Raw genomic sequence first — 19,130 nt, forward strand, 5'->3', positions numbered from 1 at the left:
AATTCTTCTTGTTAGTCCCTAAGTGTGTGACTTTACACTTCTAAATTTTGTCCTATTTTTATTACTCCAGTTTTCAAGGTCTTCCAGATCTTCTTGTATGATATTGCAGTCCCCCTCTTTATTGGCTATGCCTCCCAATTTTGTGTCATCCTCACATTTTATTAGCAGAGTTTCACTTTTTATTCCAAGGTCACTAATTAAAATGTTAAATGAGATTGTTCCCAAGAACGATCCCTGAGGAATTCCACTAGTAATCTCTCTCCAGACTAACAGTTGACCTTTTCAGTTGTAGTTTCCCCTTTAACCAGTTTCTTATCCACCTTTCAGTTCTCATATTAATCCCCATCTTCTCCAATTTAGCTAATAATTTCCCATGTGGGACTGTATGAAATGCCTCACTGAAATCCAGATAGATTAGATCTACTGCATTTCCTTCTTCTAAAAAAATCCGGTATCTTCTCAAAAAAGGAGAGATTAGATCTGGCACAATCTACCTTTTATAAAACCATGTTGTTTTTTCCCCATAATTACTGTTTACCTTTATGTCCTTAACTACTTTCTCTTTCAAAATTTGTTCCAAGACCTTGCATACAATTGAGGTCAAACTAACAAGCCTGTGGTTTTGAGGATCACCCTTTTCCCCTTTCTTAAAAATAGGAACTGTTTGGCAATTCTCCAGTCATAGGGTATGAACCCCAAGTTTATAGATTTATTAAAGATCCTTGCTATTAAGCTTGCAATTTCATGTGCCAGTTCCTTTAATATTCTTGGATGGAGATGATTTGGGCCTCCTGTTTTAGTCCCATTAAGCTGTTTGAGTTTGACTTCCACCACTGATTTGGCAATTTCTACTTCTATATCCTCGTTTCACTTAGTCACTCTGGTATCATCCCATGTTGAGCCATGCCTAGATTCTCTTTAATCTTCACCCCATCCTCTGTGTTTAGCGGTCTCCTGAGTCTCATTCCAGTGCCTTAATCATAAGATCATTTTCCCGCACTTGAGTGGAGTTAACGCCTGTTTTAACCTGAGAACATGACAGTAGAACCAGGCTCAATATGTGAGGGTTGAGAGGGCAGTTAATAGATTAAGAAGAATAGCAGGTAAAGCCATAACAACCAGACACGTCTCTTCTATTCAAGCTGGCTAATGACTTTGTTACCCTTGTATACAAATTCTCTCATTAGTCCACTCATAGCGAAATCAGCACCAAATGTTAATTGAGCTCAAATACACATTGGGCCACCTTTTACCTTTAGGAGGAAAATCATGTCTCATTGCCTTTATTTCAGCTACCATGGAGGGAGCCCTCACAGTGGAACCAGGGGGGGTTCTACCGTGGAAGAATGTGTGTAGGATTCTGGGGGCCCATACTGGTGGGCCTCATTCTATGTGGTGAGGATTCCCTGGTGTTCACTACTATGGTGGAGGCTGAGGGAAGAGCACCGCTTCAGCCATCTAATGCTTCCACCAATTAGCTCTGCTTTACCACCAGCATATCCGGGCAGTGTCCAGCTCAGCTACTCAGGCTGGACATTGATATGGGATTGCATGGCTGTATCTGAGGGCAAAATAGGGTCCACTGTTCTGAGCTGTCCTGTATTTCTGTGTTCGTTTTCCTTCTGTTGATTGACGCTAGACACCAATTCTTCCAGGCTTCGTTTGACTGCTTGACTTCTGTTTGCATTCCCCCCTTTTAATTGGATTGTTATGGACTCTATTTTAATTTCTTACTATTTACTTATCTCTCCGCCAGACACCCTACCATATATCTATATCCTTATGTTCAGTACAGGCAACATAGTTCCTTTTCATATCCTGTCATAAACATACAGCTAAGGGTAGAATAAAATCCCTCTTTACCCTGTAAAAAGTTAATCCCTCCTTTATGTGTAAAGGGTTAAGAAGCTGAAATAACCTGGTTGGCACCTGACCAAAAGGACCAATAAGGGGAGAAGATACTTTTAAATCTGTGGAGGAATGTTTTTGTTTTGGGTTCCTTTGTTCTCTCCGGGTCAGCGAGGAACCAGGGCAGGGAAAATAAATCTCCCAAATCCATATCTGAACTAAGCATCTAATATTACAAAAATAGTAAGTAATAGCAAGAAAACGTGTTAAATTATCTTTTGTTTTAGCTTGTGAATTTTCCCTGTACTAAGAGGGAGGTTTATCCCTGTTTTTGTAACTTTAAAGTTTTGCCTAGAGGGAAAATCCTCTGTGTTTTAAATCTAATTACCCTGTAAATTACCTTCCATCCTGATTTTATAAAGGTGCTTCTTTTACTTTTTCTTTATAATAAAGTTCTGTTTTTAAGAATCTAACTGGGTTTTTAGTGTCCTAAAAACCTAAGGGTCTGGTCTGTGCTTACCTTGGTCACTCTCAAGCTTTCCCAGGAAAGGGGATGAAGGGGCTTGGGGGAATATTTTTGGGAAACAGGAACTCCAAGTGATTCTTTTCCTGAATCTTTGTCTAACTCACTTGGTGGTGGTAGCAGTACCCATCCAAGGACAAGGAAGGATTTGTGCCTTGGGGAAGTTTTTAACCTAAGCTGGTAGAAATAAGCTTAGGGGGTCTTTCATCCAGGTCCCCACATCTGTACCCCAAAGTTCAGAGTGGAGAGGGAACTCTAACATATCCACACCTTTTCTCATCATATAAATACCTCTTCTCTCTCTACTTTTTTCATTAGCTCCTTTTTTTTGTCTATCCAGGTTATACTTTAAAGCATTGCAGTCAAAGTCTCATTTTAACTCTTTCTCTTTTTAGCCTGCAGCCTACTTAACTTTTATTTCCTGGAGTGTTTACATTTTTGTCAGTTATACAGCACTGTACCACTGAGCAATGAGTGGGTATGTAGATTTGTAGTAAGAGCATTGCATTGACAGGTGTACTCTGTTTAGTACACTATTTCAGGAATAGGAACTACTTGTGAGAGACAAAAGTAGCTCTTTCTCTTCCTTCACCTGTATGCAGCTATGTAAAGGATAGACCACATTTTAGAGACTTTGCAAAGTACAGAGAAATGATACTATAGCTAGAGGTGCTCCATATCCTAAAGTGGGGGCATGGCTGGGTGGTGTCGGGCAGGAGTGTATATAAGAACCTTGACTTTCTTCTCTCCCTCCCCGCATACCACTTGGGAGCCATCCCATTTTATATCAATTAAGATTTATTTTTAGCACCAATCCAGAGCCTGTTACAGGGATTTTTAGAGCTGTTCTCTTTGACAAGCATAATGCCGTTAGTATTTTTGGAGAGAAAAATGCCCAGTAATTTATGTTGCATGCAAATGGCTATTTTATTTTTTGACATTGTAATATGAATCTAAGTAATCTGACTGTGTAGGTACAGCATTAACTCAGTTAGGGCTCATGTTCTCTCTGAGGCCTGGTCTACACTACGGGGGTGGGGGTCGAACTAAAGTATGCGACTTCAGCTACGCGAATAGCATAGCTGAAGTCGAACTACCTTAGTTCGACTGACTTACCCGTCCTGACGCCGCGGGATCGAAGTCCGCGGCTCCAAGGTCGACTCCGCCAACGCCGTTCGCGGTGGTGGAGTTCCGGAGTCGACCAGAGCGCGTGGGGAGTTCGAACTATCGCGTCTTGATTAGACGCGATAGTTCGAACTCCGAGAAGTCGAACTCTCCACGTCGACCCGCGCGGTAAGTATAGACCTACCCTGAGATATTTTCTTCACTGATGTGCATCCTGGACACGTAGGGATTCTAAATACTTTGTAACCAGCTTGAGTGTCTAGATAGAGGAGTTTGAGACCACTAAGATAAGTGAGTATTAAGGCTTTTGGTGAACAAAGTTCATATTAACTTGTTAAGTGGAGCTAAGTGGAGCACAACTGCAGATTGCCACATGGAGAAAGATAGCATGGTGTAGATTAAAAAGTATCTGGGGAATAATAAAAAGTCTAGGATTAAAATTGCTAAACCCTTTGTGCACAATAAACTTGGAGGCTTCAGTAACCTAAAACTGTATCATTATGTCTGTGCAATGATTCAAATGTTCAAACTATGAGGACCAACTGACTCAGCCAAAGAAATGGAAAGAACATAAGAGGAAATCTGTGATCATCATCTATCTTTTAGGGAACTAAACACTATGTAACAAGCAGAGTAGGAAGCTTAAATTATCCAAGAGAAATCAAGGATCTGGTTACACAGAAGAGAAATCCTAAATATTTTTTTATGTACACTGTGGGTCTGATCATGCCAACATGCAGCTGAAGGGCAATGATCCATCCCCCTGTTAACTTCTTACCTTGAATTTGGAATAATAATCCTGATAAAATCTGAACTATACTACCTCATCCTCCTTCACATCCCTCTTTAAGGGCTGGTCTACACTAAGGGGAAAAATCGATATAAGATACGCAACTTCAGCTACGTGAATAACGTAGCTGAAGTCGAAGTATCTTATATCGATAACTTACCCGTCCTCACGGCGCGGGATCGATCTCCGGGGCTCTCCATATCGACGCCGCCACCACCGTTCGCGGTGGTGGAGTTCCGGAATCGATATAAGCGCGTTCGGGGATCGATATATCGCGTCTAGATGAGACGCGATATATCGATCCCTGAAAAATCGATCGCTACCCGCCGATACGGCGGGTAGTGTAGACGTAGCCTTAGGCTCTCCTTAGCCATGAGGGCTGCAGAACCCAATCTGTTGATTTTGGCTAAACAGACCAGCTATTCCACTTGCCCTTCTTTCCTTCTCCTACCCCAAATCTAAAGACACAAAAAATAAGTACAATATACATAACTAACTTAACAGTGCCAATTCTTTACCAGGTTCATTGCTCGTCATGTTGTATCTCCATGTCCTACCCTTTGTCTGTGTCTTTAGACCGTAAGCCCTTAGGAGTAGGGATTGTCTTGTTTCTGTGTTTGTATGGCATCCAGCACAACAGGGCCTCAAAACTGATCAGGAGCTTTGACCACTACCCTAATATAAATATTTACTATAACTACTACCTCTGCATCATGTTAAATAGCGGCTGCTGTTATTAATTAATTTCTCTACTTTGCAGTATGGAGTTGGGGGTGCAAATGTTATAAAATGGCACCTGGGCTGCACATCTCATTTTAAGACTGGGGGTTTCAACTGCTCATGAGCTCCTGCTGCTCTTGTTCTGCTACCTCGAGCCACTGAATCCTTCTTTTCACTCTCCCATCCAGACTCTATTTTCATTGCATTTTTTACAGAAGTGCAAAGTTTGCTGAAAAGTAGAAATAGCCTTGACAGCCAGAGGGTTCTGTCCCCTGTTCTCTTAGAATTCAGTGAGGATTTTGCCATTGATTTCAATGGAAAGAAGCATCTGCCCGTTATGTGTTAATATTTCATTCTTCCTTGAACTTATTATGTTTTGAAATATTCTGCCAAGTCACCTTAATAAGGATTATGTTGTCAGATCCTATTTCCTACTAACACACAACTTTTTTTTCCTATCCCAGGAGAGAATGCGGACAGTAAATTGGAATCCTCCAGGCAACAGATGTCAAAGAACCAGTCAGAACATTATGAGATAATAATTCCCTACATTTTGAATGGAGAACAATGGAAACCAATAAATAGCATTGATTCAAAGGTTAGTTTTCATTTTGCTAACTATTGTAGTACCACATTATGCAACAACTGAAAGACTTTACATGAAAACAAATGACTATACTTCACCACTAAAATGTCTGCCAGCTAGACATGATTATTTGCCTAATTTGAATGAAATCTTTAAGAGAAAAAGTGAGATCTTTGAGTGGTTAAAATGAACTCTTACCTCAGTTCAAAGTGACATTTTATTTTTTATAGCAAAAAGTTAAATTTCAAGAAATATAACTACAGTATTCTGAGAGAGGTTAACATTAATTGCTTGAAATCTGTTGACAAGTTTTGACAAACATTTGTAGTTTTTTTGTTCTTCAGATAGGAATCTGGGAAAGAAAGCACGGATGACTTTGGAAGGGAAGGCGTTTGAAAGGTCGATTAGAGAAATGGAAGATTTTAGGAAGGTTAGGGAAGATATTTTTGTAAAAGACAAGACTGGGCTGAGTAAAAAGTCAGTGTATGCAACGGACTATATTCTACTTTTATGCACCCGCTCCCTCACAAATCCTGGGACCATTTACCCTGGAGTAACTTAGAACATATATGTAGGTACTCTGTGACTAGGACTGCTCCCTGTAGCTTACAGTAATGTTGCTTGTTAGGGCGAGTTCAAGACATTGCGTATCGCCCATAGAGGGGTTTGTGCCTAGTCATGCTGCTCAAGGAGCACTCAAGGGAATGAATTCTGACTGAGTCACAGTTTGCTCCCTGCTTTCCTGCTTGCTTCAGGGGGGAAATAATCTGCAACTGGCTGTAACCAATTAGATTGCTTCCCCCTTAGCGGTGGCTCAGATCTGGTGGTCAGCACTGTAGAGGAAGGTGGAGCCAAGCCACTGCCTATTTCCAGTCCCACCCACATTTCACCCGGCACATGGAGGAGGAGGACCACCCCCACTGAGCTTTCTCTCCCCTCTCATGCACACATTGGTGATGCAGGTGGACTGCACAAAGGAGTAAAAGGACATTTTATGCCACTTAGTTTTCTTCATGGACATATAGATCAAGTGCCCAACTTGCTCCCTAACTTTTGCATGCAAATTTTTGTTTTGTTCCAATTCGCTTTTTGAATTATTCCAAAAGTCATGTATGAAAAATAATGTGTAAAATGAAACAGAAGCTTAGCAAAAAAAAAGTAGAGTTGTACTATAATTTAAAAACCTTTTACAGCGAATTTGTATTAAATTACCATAAGTGCTCTCCTTTTGAGGGACACTGCTTTTGTGTTGTGCTAACTAGCAATTGACAGAAGTGGATGTGAAGAGATTTTAAAGCAATGGATGAGACCTCTTTTAAAAAATTTCATATTTAAATTTTTCTTCCTTTTTTTTTCAAATTGGAAAGAAAGAATAGTCAGATCTTTTTTGAATTTGAATTTCTGTCCTGACAAGACTGATGTTGTTGTGAATCTATAAAAACATGTGAAATATTATGAGAGAGAAACTGGGATGGCTTTGTCCTAAATGTATGTGCAAGTCTATTTTTAGAACATTTAATTGGAAACAGACGTTCTCCTTGTAGAGTACTTTAGGCTGCTGTAGTTTTCTGAAAGGGTTACAATGGAGTACCTTTTATGTGAGTAATGATAATGATTTATATCATTAATTTGTTTCCCAGATTTGCTTGCAGTTTAAGATGAACATTAGAAAAGATTTGTGGTTTGGTAGAGAGATCCATTTGCTGTGTCAGCACTTCTTAAAAATATTTCTCTTCCATGGAAACTGTTATAAATTAAATACATAAGTGCAGATCAAGCTGTGGGAAGAACAACAATGTTATACTGGTTGAGGGAGAAAAATTGTGAATAGCTTTTCATGTTATTGATCAAAAGCAGGAAAGTTAAACAATGTGTTGGGAGTTAAATAAGATCCTTTGTTCTTTACCTCTTTTGAAAGTGTGCCACCATTTTTGTTTTGTTTTACTGTATATTCTTAGTGAGAGGTAACCAGGGGAGTTACACTGTAGTAGAAAATATAGAAAGATAAACAATTCAGTCATTGTATGTGCGTAATGCTGAAGTATTAGTTACTTGGGTATGTACTTCAAAATAGATAATTACAATATGCTGTGTTCACCCAGGCAGTAATCTACTTTGATCTCAAAAACTTTAAGGTAGGTTGATCCTGCTTATCACTTTTATGGGGGAGCATCAAATTAAACACAGAGAATTGTGTTGGTCATTCAGTAGATCACACTAGCTCTGCCCCCTCAAGGCAAGATTCTCTTCTCGGTTATTCCAGTGCTTGGTGGAGATATGCCTGATTTACATTGGAGTATCTGAGATCAGAATCTGGTCCTGAATTAATACTGAAGCAGTGTCTCATGCAAGGGGCCATCCATGCAGAATAACCAGTAGAATTGGGTGATAGCGCCCAGTCTTGCTTAACTAAAATCAGTTACGCTGTCATCGACGGCAGTAGGACTGGGACTCAAACTCTCAACAAAAAAAATTGTTAACCTTCTTAATTGCAGCCTATTTTTTATAAATATAACTGACACATGAACTTGCAAGGATTCTTAACAATATGAGAAATTCAGGGGGAAATTACAAGCCATTTTCAAGCAAGAAAGGATTAAAAAAAGTGGTAAGAGAAAAAACCAAAATTTCAGATCAGGATAATTTGAAATGACCTATAATTCAAAATTAATCTCGTGATTTTTTTTTCAAACTATGCAGAAACAAAGTAAGACTTTTATAATGGAAGTTGGAACATTAATATGGAAAATGGTACTGCTTCTCTGAAATACATATATTTTATACATATCTATCCACACCCACAAACTAACTTATCACTTTATATTTAAAAAAATAACCTAGGCATCTTTGACATAAGTTACAGAGGGACGAATATCTGTGATTGTGAATATACAACTCTCTATATTTGTGATTGTTAGAGAGCCCCAATATTGTATGCAGTATTGTTGTAGCTGTGTCGGTCCCAAGATATTAGAGAGACAAGGTGGGTGAGGTAATCTCTTTTATTGGACCAACTTCTGAAGTTAGTCCAATAAAAGATATTACCTCACCCACTTTGTCTCTCTAAAGATTCACAAGGCATTTTTGGGTAAGAGTAGAACTGTTATCCCCAGTGTTCTGACTAACCTCCAGTTTGGGTATTTAATTCTGCCCAACTACATTCCTTTCTTAGTTTTAAGTAGATATAGTATATTTTTTCTTGTGCTGCCCTTGGACACAATCCTGCAAACACTTACTCCCAGAGGTAGTGTCTATTATTGTGAGTAATCCAGTTGTCTCCAGTGGAACTACTTCTGAGTAAGGTTATTCATGTATGTGCTTGCAGATTCAGGCCCCTAAACAGTTGTGTGGCATTGCTGTGTGCTTTTAAGCAGCTGCCACATTACACAGAGATATGGCTGCTTTTTAGTGTTCAGAGAAATTATTCCTATATATGTGTGCATTAAAGAAGGTGCTGATAGTGGTATTATATTTTAAGGCTGAATTCCAACTTCCATTCTAACTCCCCCTTTTTACTTGTTCATAACTTTCCCTAACAAATCCATTTTAGTGCTGACATTTTCCATGCTTGGTCTCAGCCCAAAGGTGTTAGCAAAATCATTTCAGACGCTTTTGTGTTATTCACTTGAGAAAGAAATACTCTCTCCCCAGTTGCTCCAGGCTGAATTTTCCCTTCAAATCTGTTCTGAGACTTAAAAATCAAGCCAATTTTGATGAAAGTTGGGCCAATAACTTTATAGTGCACAGTAGGACTTTTCAAATAAGAACTTTAAGGGACCATCTGCTTGGCCTCAACCTTCAGTCCTACACTTGGTGTAATAACACCCTACTGGTAAGTCTGTAAGCCAGATCACTGAATCACAAGGAATTTAGAAAGTCAAGTAATGATGCCTGAGTTAAAAATGGCTCTAATTGGAGCTGGGGCCAGAGCCAGGGTCAGGAGCCTGCCAAGCCTATCATTGCCACGGGGGAGAGAAATGCCAGGCCATCGTCAGGCTAGTTTACTAGCTCTGCTGCTGGAGCAAGTGGAGCATGTAAATCTCCAAAGCCAGTAAGATGCAAGTGGGTGGTGGGAAGGAAAAAGTCTTAACTAGTGGGAACAGAATGGATGTAAAGAAGGCAAAGTGTGTGCACTGGTAGCACTGTGAGCGGTTCTTCATGGTTTTGTTCGTATGAGTGCTCCACATCAGGATGTGTATACGCCCGCCTTCTGGATCGTAGATTTTTTTTTTGTCAGCAGTGTCCATGGGTCTACATCTGTGCCCAATGTATCCTCCGACTGGTATGAGGGTATAGAGCAGTGGTTCTTAACCTGACGCCCAATCAGCACACAGCTTCTGTCCATGTGACAATCTCAGGGCTGTATAGGTAGTATTGGATGTGGCCCACATAACAGGTTGAGAACCACTGGTATAGAGGGAGGGGCTGACCCCTGCCTCTGCAGCTCGAGACAGAGTGTTGTAGTGTCTGCTAGCTAGCTACACAGCTTACTTTGTTTTATTCTTTTATTTCTTAGTATTCCTTTCTGTTTAGTTTTATTGCTTTGTTTTGTTTTTTAGCAGAAGTTGTGCTTTGGGGGGCCTCTCCCCTCCATTTCTGTGCGGTCAGGTCCTCCTTGCCCTTGGTCCATGTTTTGTTTGCAGCCTTTCCTGCACAGGTTATGCCAAAATCCCTGAGTTTAATAGCGTGTCTTCTTCCCTTAGTGACAGGCATTCCAGCTGCCTCGGAGAGTCTCACATCCCATCTAAGTTCCAACTACAAGACCAGATTTACAAAGCTGAGGGAAGATAGATTCAAGCCCCTCCTTATGGAATGTTCCCTAAGACCTGCTGGGTCCATCACCACCCAACTCTCTGGTATGTTGGCCTCAGCCACTCATAGTACTCTGATGATTTCTCCAGCCCTGGTAAGCAGAGGCCATGGGGCAGCTTCAGACACTTCAAAGCCTCCTAAAAGGAAAAGACCCAATTTCCCAGAGGGAGACTCTAAAAGAAGGGGAAAAAACCACTTCTGGAGCTCTTCAAGGTGTTTTGTCCCTATGGGTGATCAACCACCCGCTCATCCCCTCTGTTCCAGAGTCCTTGCCTCTGCACTTTGTGTTTGAGAAGAAACTGGAGCGGCAGTGGGTCTGCCCCTCACCATATACCCGCATACCAACATGAAAATGTGTAGGCGTAGGTGTGGACCTGTGGACCCTGATGACAAAAAATCTGAGTTCATGAGATCATGCTCATCCCAACTTTTTGAGTATTATAGGGACAAAATATCTTGAATTCCAGTTACCGTACAGGTAAGTAACTTCTCGCACATCCTACAGTACTACACCACAGAGATGCGCATATGGCTAATGCTACTGGCTGTGGACAAAACACAAATGGGAGGGTGTGAAAAAAGTCATAGCCAGGCCAAAATACCAGACATCTTCACACTGCTATAGTACGTGCAAATCACCATCCAGAGCAGAGATGCAAGAACATGTTCCCTGCAACATGTTAGGCTGTCCCAATGTAGAATCCTACCTTCTGCCGACAGGATTTCTGTTAGCAAGCAGATACCTGCTGACGCGCCTGGCTTTTTGTCATTTGGCCAGAATTTGATTCAGTTCTTAAAGCACTTTGGGATCCTTGGAGCTGAAAGGCACTGTGGACATATACGATATGATTAAGTGTGCATATGAACACATGAAATAGTCCCCATGTCTTACTAAATGAGTATAGACCTTGAATATATACTCTTAAAAAATGGGAGCTACTTGCCCCCTCAATTGTGAAGCGTTCAAATGCTGGTTTTCCCTTTCTCATTCTTTTTATGGCATTCATAAGGCACCCCATTGGCATTTTGGGGAAATAGGCACATGTGAAGACTACAACAGGAGCAAGGGCCAGTTTTACAAATGTATTTAGGTGCCTAGTGGGATTTATACAACTGCCTAATTAGGCTGGATGCCTAATTCCCATTGGTGTCAGAATGGAAGGCAATGGGAGTTAAGTGCTTGGCTTGCTTAGGTGCTTTCATAAATCTCACTACATGCCTATTTAAATCTTTTTGTACCCAGATACCTTTGTAAATCTGCCCCGTAGTCTTTAGAGGTGGAATATTGGACTACTCCAAGTGTTTTTTCCCTGGTGTCCTCCTTGGAGAAAAGTTCCTCCTTCCTGTAGTGTATTTATATGGTCCCATGACACCTTTCTGTTAACTTTTTGCACTCAAACTTTCTTTAAGCTGAGCCTTTCAACTGTCAGTGTCTGTTTTCCTGTCAAGTGGCTATGGTTTGTCTTCATTACTGTTAATCAGCCTAAGCCTCACTGCTGTTTCAAGAGGCTCTGATATATTTACATAATCTGTCAACATAGGGAGCATCCATGGATGTAGAGAAATAGTTTGTAACGCTATAATTTGGGACACACACAAATGATAAGAGAGAAATTGGTCCCTGGTTTCTTATTAAATGATGTGAGTGGTCATAAATAGCTAGACACACATAACAAACAAGCTTCAATAGACTATGAGCCTAATTCCGCCTGCTTTAGGCACAATGAGTTTTACCGTTTTGAGTAGTGCCAGTGATTTCAGTGAATAGAGGGAACTGCTTGAGAAGTAAGGTGATCCTTTAGTGTGCTTAAGGATGGGAAAATTGGACTAATAATTAGAAGGAGGAAGCTCAGTGAGTCTCCACAGGTGGAGTTTCTGTCCTCTGTATGGTGTGTCGAGGGGTTGACTCTACAGCATAGTGACACACTGACATCATGAAATCTGCAGGAAGATCCTTTGGATCTTGGAATCCAGGCAGAAGGCGTGGTCATTTGTGTGGCTCCCCACTGTCTCCACACAGCTTCTTACAGTGACCAATATGGTTCTAAAACTCTTTGCTCAAAATGGGGTGGGGGAGTCAGCAGATATATTTGGAGATACATCAGAAACATTTTCAATAGAAAAGAAATGGACAAAAAATGTGTGTGGGCCTCACACTACAAGAAGGATGTGGAAAAACTGGAGAGAGTCCAGCGGAGGGCAACAAAAATGATTAGAGGGCTGGAGCAGATGATTTATGAAGAGAGGCTGAGGGAACTGAGATTATTTAGTCTGCAGAAGAGAAGAATGAGGGGGGATTTGATAGCTGCTTTCAACTACCTGAAAGGGGGTTCCAAAGAGGATGGATCTAGACTGTTCTCAGTGGTAGAAGATGACAGAACAAGGAGTAATGGTCTCAAGTTGCAGAGGGGGAGATTTAGGTTGGATATTAGGAAAAACTTTTTCACTAGGAGGGTGGTGAAGCAGTGGAATGGGTTACCTAGGGAGGTGGTGGAATCTCCTTTTTTAGAGGTTTTTAAGGTCTGGCTTGACAAAGCCCTGGGTGGGATGATTTAGTTGGGAATTGGTCCTGCTTTGAGCAGGGGGTTGGACTAGATGACCTCCTGAGGTCCCTTCCAACCCTGATATTCTATGATTCTATACTTTCACTAACATATCTTATCTAGAGCTTTATTAAAAATAGAGACTCTTCTAACTCTGTTAGAATGCTGTAGTGTGATTATGACTCCAGTACCGCTGACTGGAAAATCTAAATATAGTAAAAATTCATTATGACAAGAAAAAGTGATTTTGTGTGCTGTTAAAACTGCCTAACCAAGTTTTAAACTCTCAAGGACAAATCCTTAGCTGGTATAAACCAGTGTAGCTCCATTGTCTCGAGCTGATTTACACCAGTTGAAGATATGGCCCTCAAACTTGCAAAACAAAATCTGGAAGAATTAAAAAGATACGTGGAAATCATAAAAATTGAGTTTCATTTCTCATAGCAACTTTCTTATATTTTTTCCTGGTGTTATATTATACTTGAACACAAACTCCAGCTCCGAACTGCCATGATTAAGACCAGCTATAAATATGTAGTTAAGCCATATTTCTTCTATTCTTTAACTGTATTGGTGTCACAGCTCAATAGGTTGTGCATGTAAATTGGCAAGAATATCATAATTTTCTATTGCTTAGTGTGTATTGCACTTGATTGAATTTAGGAAGAAATAGTTTTTGTATTTTTCCTTGCCTCAGTCATTCAGTTCTTTACAAATTACTCTGATTAACACATACTACATTCTTGATGATCTGCATGTAATCAGGGTAACCTTGAATGCAATTAATAGTTGTTAGAGGATGTGATGCTATTTCACAGGTTGAGTTTAAGGTTGAGGTTTGAGTAAAAAAGTTGGCTTGTCCTTTTTGCCTGCTTCAATTGTGTTGCTACTGTGAGGGCCCAATCCATTGCCTGTAGAAATGAATGGGAAATCGTTCACTGACAGAAATGGTAGCTCGACTGGGCCCCAGTGGAGGGTTCAGGGAGGAATGGGCAATAACACTGACGTGGAGGAATGCAGGTAAACAGTTCACAATAATTATGCAAGGTGATCCCAAATCAGAGAAACTCTGAATTTTTATGTGTTATAATGTACCATTAATTTAGGGTTTGATCCTACAAACCATCCTTACAGGAGAAGTCCCACTGAAGCTTTTCATACAGCATATAGCCCTCCTGCAAGAGATAATTGTTTTCATTTGCTTCAGAAGAGCTGTGAAAGAAGATGATCTGCCCCTTTAAGGGCAAGAGGCTTTTTTGTTAGTCAGCCCTGTTCAGTTAGACCCACCATGCTTCACCTGGACAGGCTATGGGATTTAAAAGGAAGAAAGCCCAGCAGTAGCGGGTGGCAAGGGTAGCAGAGAGTGGTTGGGCTCCTGCAGGAGACCCTGAAACACAAGGGGAGAAAAGACTTCAGCTAGGTACTGGTGGGAGTGGCCAGGCAAGGAAGGGAAAGTCTCCAGGCAGGAGGATCTGGGAGTGGCTGACTGGAGAGGGGCGTGCACTAGCTAAGGACAGAGGCCAGCTTTGCAGGGGGCTGGGCACAGAGCCTGGCTGGGTTGAAGAATCACTTGCTGCTACATTTTGTTTTTATTGGACTGTTTCAGGTGGGCTCTATTACCCTGGAAGTGGTTTAACATTCTCAGAAAACTTAACTGGAGGGTCAAATCATTGTTCTGACATAAGCAGGTCACAAGGGGACAAAAGGGAAATTGAGGCAGAGCTGCAGAAACACCCCATTCTGTCATGAGGTGGCGCTCTGGGACAAGCCCCATGCTGTACATGTTGTACAAGCCCCATGCTGCTCCTTCTCAGGTAAAGTAATTTACAAAGCTTAGACTTAGAGTTGTGTCAATGGGGTTTATGCAGCTCAATCTAAGCAAGTCTTTGAAAACTTAGGGGACAGTGTTCCCATCTGTGATGTTGCATACTTTAGAGGAGATACCAGTTAATAGGATATCTGAGCTATTAGCAATTATTTTCTAGAAGATAATAATAAGGTGATAAGTAACAGTCACCATGGATTTGTCAAGAAAAAATCATGTAAAACCAACCTGATAGCTTTCTTTGACAGGGTAACAAGCCTTGTGGATGGGGGGAAGCAGTAGATGTGGTATATCTTGACTTATTAGTAAAGCTTTTGATACTATCTCGCATGACTTTCTCAAAAACAAACTAGAGAAATGCAACCTAGATGGAGCTACTATAAGATGGGTGCAAAACTGGACTGGTTGGAAAACTGTTCCCACAGAGTAGTTATCAGTGGTTCACAGTCATACTGGAAGGGCGTAATGAGTGAGGCTGGGCTGGGTTTGTCCCGTACATGCCCTGATGAGGAGAGTTTTGTCTGGCCCTGTTTTAAGCCACGAGGACACGTTTTCAGCCTCATAACTATATATATGAAATTACAACCTATAACATTACTATAATAACAATCACTATAACAACAATTCTCAGTGCATCATGAGCCTTCCAAAGAAACCTGACATGAAAAACTTTGCATTGGATACCACACAATCATATTATAAGGATGAACATGGGGTGTAGGGTGTTCCCCCAAGGTACAGAGAGTCACAGCAATATAATGTTATATTACTTTATAATAATACAATGTTATATTACTTTGCATTTATCAACACTGAATTTCATCTTCCGTTTTGTTGCCCAGTCATCCAGTTTTGAGAGATCCCTTTGTAACTCTTCACATTCTGCTTTGGATTTAACTATCTTGAGTAATTTTGTATCAACTGCAGATTTTGCCACCTCATTGTTTACCCCTTTTTCAAGATTGTGTATGAATATGTTGAACAGCACTGGTCCCAGTTCAAATCCCTGGGGGACACCACTATTTACCTCTCTCCATTCTGAAAATTGATCATTTATTCCTACTAGAATGAGCCCTAAGAAAACTGAAAATAAGAATTTACTTAATTTTGGATGTGTACTTAATTTTTTTCCATATACAGCAAAGGTTGTTTCTTTAAAAACTTGGCTCTCGTATTTGTAGCATTCCACATATTTAGTAGAGGAAATATAATAATGATTATATTAAGTTACCAAGACAATTGACCTTTTTTAAAGGTAATCACTCTGCTTTCCTTTTAGCATTTAGTGTTGGAATAGCAGCCTTTTTAATTAAATAGACATTCATTACGGTCTACTAAACCCTGTTACAGAATGTACCCTTGTATTTGCACCTTATAGACTATTACAATAACCTTTGTACAAAGTATGCCTTGTAAGATATCATTTGGAAACTCATAATTTGCTGATCAGTATCATCCTGATAAAATGTGTGTGGTTATATTGTATGTGAAGTTATAAGGTTTTGCTGTATGGTGTTATTAACACATGTTCCAAAATGAGATTGGCGCACAGGTCGGTCTCAAACAAAGGAATGTGTGGTCTGCTTAGATTGCATTTAAGCAGTAAACAGAGTCATCAAGCAGGAAGGAAAACAATGGAAACTCAAACAGGTGAGTAAAAAGCTGCAGGGAACATACGTCCCCATTGACGTTTTGTCTCCTAGTACCCAGCTGGAAATATTTTTCAAGAAGGGTACTGAAACTATAAAAAAGGCAAATACCCCACAGTACCCTGCCCCTCCCCATCCATGGCATTCTCTATACCTGAAGCAACAAAGGAAGCCTTCATTGGAAAAAGGGGTCCTGACCTAGAGGGTTTGGTCAGTAAGACTGTTGAAAGAATATGGTGAGAAACTTTGCCTGAATCTGTTATAGTTTAAGTTAGGCACCAGTAGCATTTTAACTTTATTTTCTTGTAACCATTTCTGATTTTTATGCCTCATTACCTGTACTGACTTAAAATGTCTCTCTTTTTAGTTAATAAACTTGTATTATTTTATCTAATCCAGTGGGTTTAAATTGAAGTCTTCAGGAAATTCCATTTGGGGTGGTAAGTTGTGTGCATATTATATCTATTAAAGAAATAACTGACTTTATATAAACTTTGTATTGTCCAGGACAGGGTGGGGCAAAACAATATTTCTGGGGAAAAACCTAAGCTTGGGAGTGTGATGGGGTCACCCTGCAGTATGACCAAGACTGGTGGAGTCATGATCTGGGTGGGTGGCTGCAGCACAGAAACAGACATAGCTCGGAGTGACTTGCATGCTGGAGGCTGTTTGTGAGCAATCCATCTGGAGGCTACAGTAGCAATACATTGTAAAGGGGATCGCAGGTTAAAGGGCAGGAGTGACACAGGTACTCATTAGTTTGGATTGTAACCTGCTATGTCTCAAACCCATATTTACAAATCAAGTAAAAGCTACTTATGTCCCATAATGAAAGTGAGTCAGTATCAAACTTCAGAACTAATAGGGGAGCCAGTTTGGCCTAGTGAATAGAGCAGTGGATTGGATGCTCTTCCTGGTTTTGCCACTGGCCTTTTGGGTGACCACCCTCTTCCTGCCTCAGTTTCTCCTCTGTAAAATGGGATAATGATACTGGATCTCCTTTGCACGGCATTTTGATATCTACTGATTAAAAGTGCAATATAAGAGTAAAAAGTGCCCAATGCAATACATCCCATATTAAACTGCAAAAAATGGCATCCTTTAGTACCTACGTGCTAGGATCCTCTTAGATCTATCAAACTAGGGAGTGTTGGACTTGAGTTCTTGGGTTGGAGATGTCAGAGGACTAATAAGAAGTGGTGTTGGTAATTCAGTAGGGGATGTTGTTTTCCCATGAGTACTGAATCGATGCCCCAGTTTCAACTGGATATAGTGTTCATTTCCTGCCTCTAAACTGTTGGGGTACTGGGAGGTGTTAAAGTGTTGTTGGGTTTCATCCTAGAATATGGTGCAATGTGTCAAGTTTGCAAAGTTCTGTGGGATGCTTAAGCTCTATATAAAAGGACCTTGTTATTAAAAGGCATTGCTGCTTCAATATACAGAAAATGGGGGACAGGGTTATATTAGATAATTTATCAGCCTCTTTGTCAGCATTTTGCAGTCCCCTGCAGGGTGAAAATCTCTTCCATAAGCATATGTCATGCTGAGAAGTTTGGCTGGAACTCAGTCCTACTTGGCCAGTGAAGGTTGGCAGTGGTATGATGGTCTTGGCCAACTCAGTTTTCCCACTGATCCTACTACCCTAGTTGAACCTGCCAGAGATTGTTGTATCTGATGGTGCTCCTCAGAGGTTCTTTGTCACATTTGTTGCCTCTGACCCACTAACTATGAGGTAGCGTCTCAGACTTAGGGCCCAGAATCTGTTAATACATTCCTATGTAACACGATGTAGTCTAATGTGATGTTCTTTAATGTGAATTTTCAGACTGGTATTAAAAAAAACCCAAATCATATTTTCCATCATAAAGGGAAAAAGTAATTTTGATCTTATTTAGGAATACAGTTAATGCCTGTAACCCAGTAACCCTTTAACATCATATTAAAAGCGTCAGCTAATTTGCTGCAATTTTGTTGTATTATAGTGTGTGTGTAAAATGCTTGTACTGAGACATTTTCATATTGAATTAATTTAGCCCATTCTTGGCTATTTCTTTCTCGTAACAGACTCTGGAAGCGTAAAGTATGAATTTCAATGCTGGAAAGTAAAGTCTTATTTTATTCTAGCTGTGAAAATGTGATCTTTCCTCTGTAGGCAAAAAGGAATGTCTCCCATGTTCATATGCTTTCATGATAACATACTTTTAGTGCTTGGTAATAATAAAACACATGGGCTGCCTCTAGTAAAGATGAATACATTCTAACTGCTGTGTATGGTTCTCTCCTGTAATAATAAACCTTAAAGGTGATGAGTGCCCTGAGCTCCATTGCTGCTGAGAGTAGTATACATCTCTCAGAATCAGACCCTTATCTCATAGCATTCCACAGATTAAACTAAATACAATGCAGCTTACTGTCTTTGAAGGATGAAGGGCTGAAATTGAACCTGTAGCTTCAGTAAATCCAGCTATTGTAAATGTGATGTCTGTTTGATTTACAAGTACTATAAAATCATCCCTGCTTTCTGAGGGCAGTGTAACCAAAAACATGCAAAATATATGCAGTTAATGGCTTATTCAAGGCAGTAAGCTACAGTCAGTGGATGTGAATAAGGTTATTTTTACAGTAGAACTCTTATTTTATGAATTAATTGTGGACTGAGGAATTCATAAAATGTAACATCTGCAGTCCAAAGTACAGTGGGTACGGTGC

The 19,130-nt window shown here is 40.3% G+C and overlaps 1 protein-coding gene across 1 annotated transcript in view; it reads left to right on the top strand.

Annotated features, from left to right (window-relative positions):
• The window catches only part of ADAM12 (ADAM metallopeptidase domain 12), a 315,046-nt gene that overhangs the window by 19,540 nt on the left and 276,376 nt on the right, over positions 1 to 19,130 (top strand). Inside the window, exon 2 of the mRNA XM_045023718.1 lies at positions 5,471 to 5,604. Within this exon, the coding sequence (XP_044879653.1) occupies positions 5,471 to 5,604 (134 nt within the window). The remainder of the gene's footprint in view (positions 1 to 5,470; positions 5,605 to 19,130) is intronic.

Source organism: Mauremys mutica, chromosome 7 (assembly GCF_020497125.1).
Source record: "Mauremys mutica isolate MM-2020 ecotype Southern chromosome 7, ASM2049712v1, whole genome shotgun sequence".
NCBI lineage: Eukaryota > Metazoa > Chordata > Testudines > Geoemydidae > Mauremys > Mauremys mutica.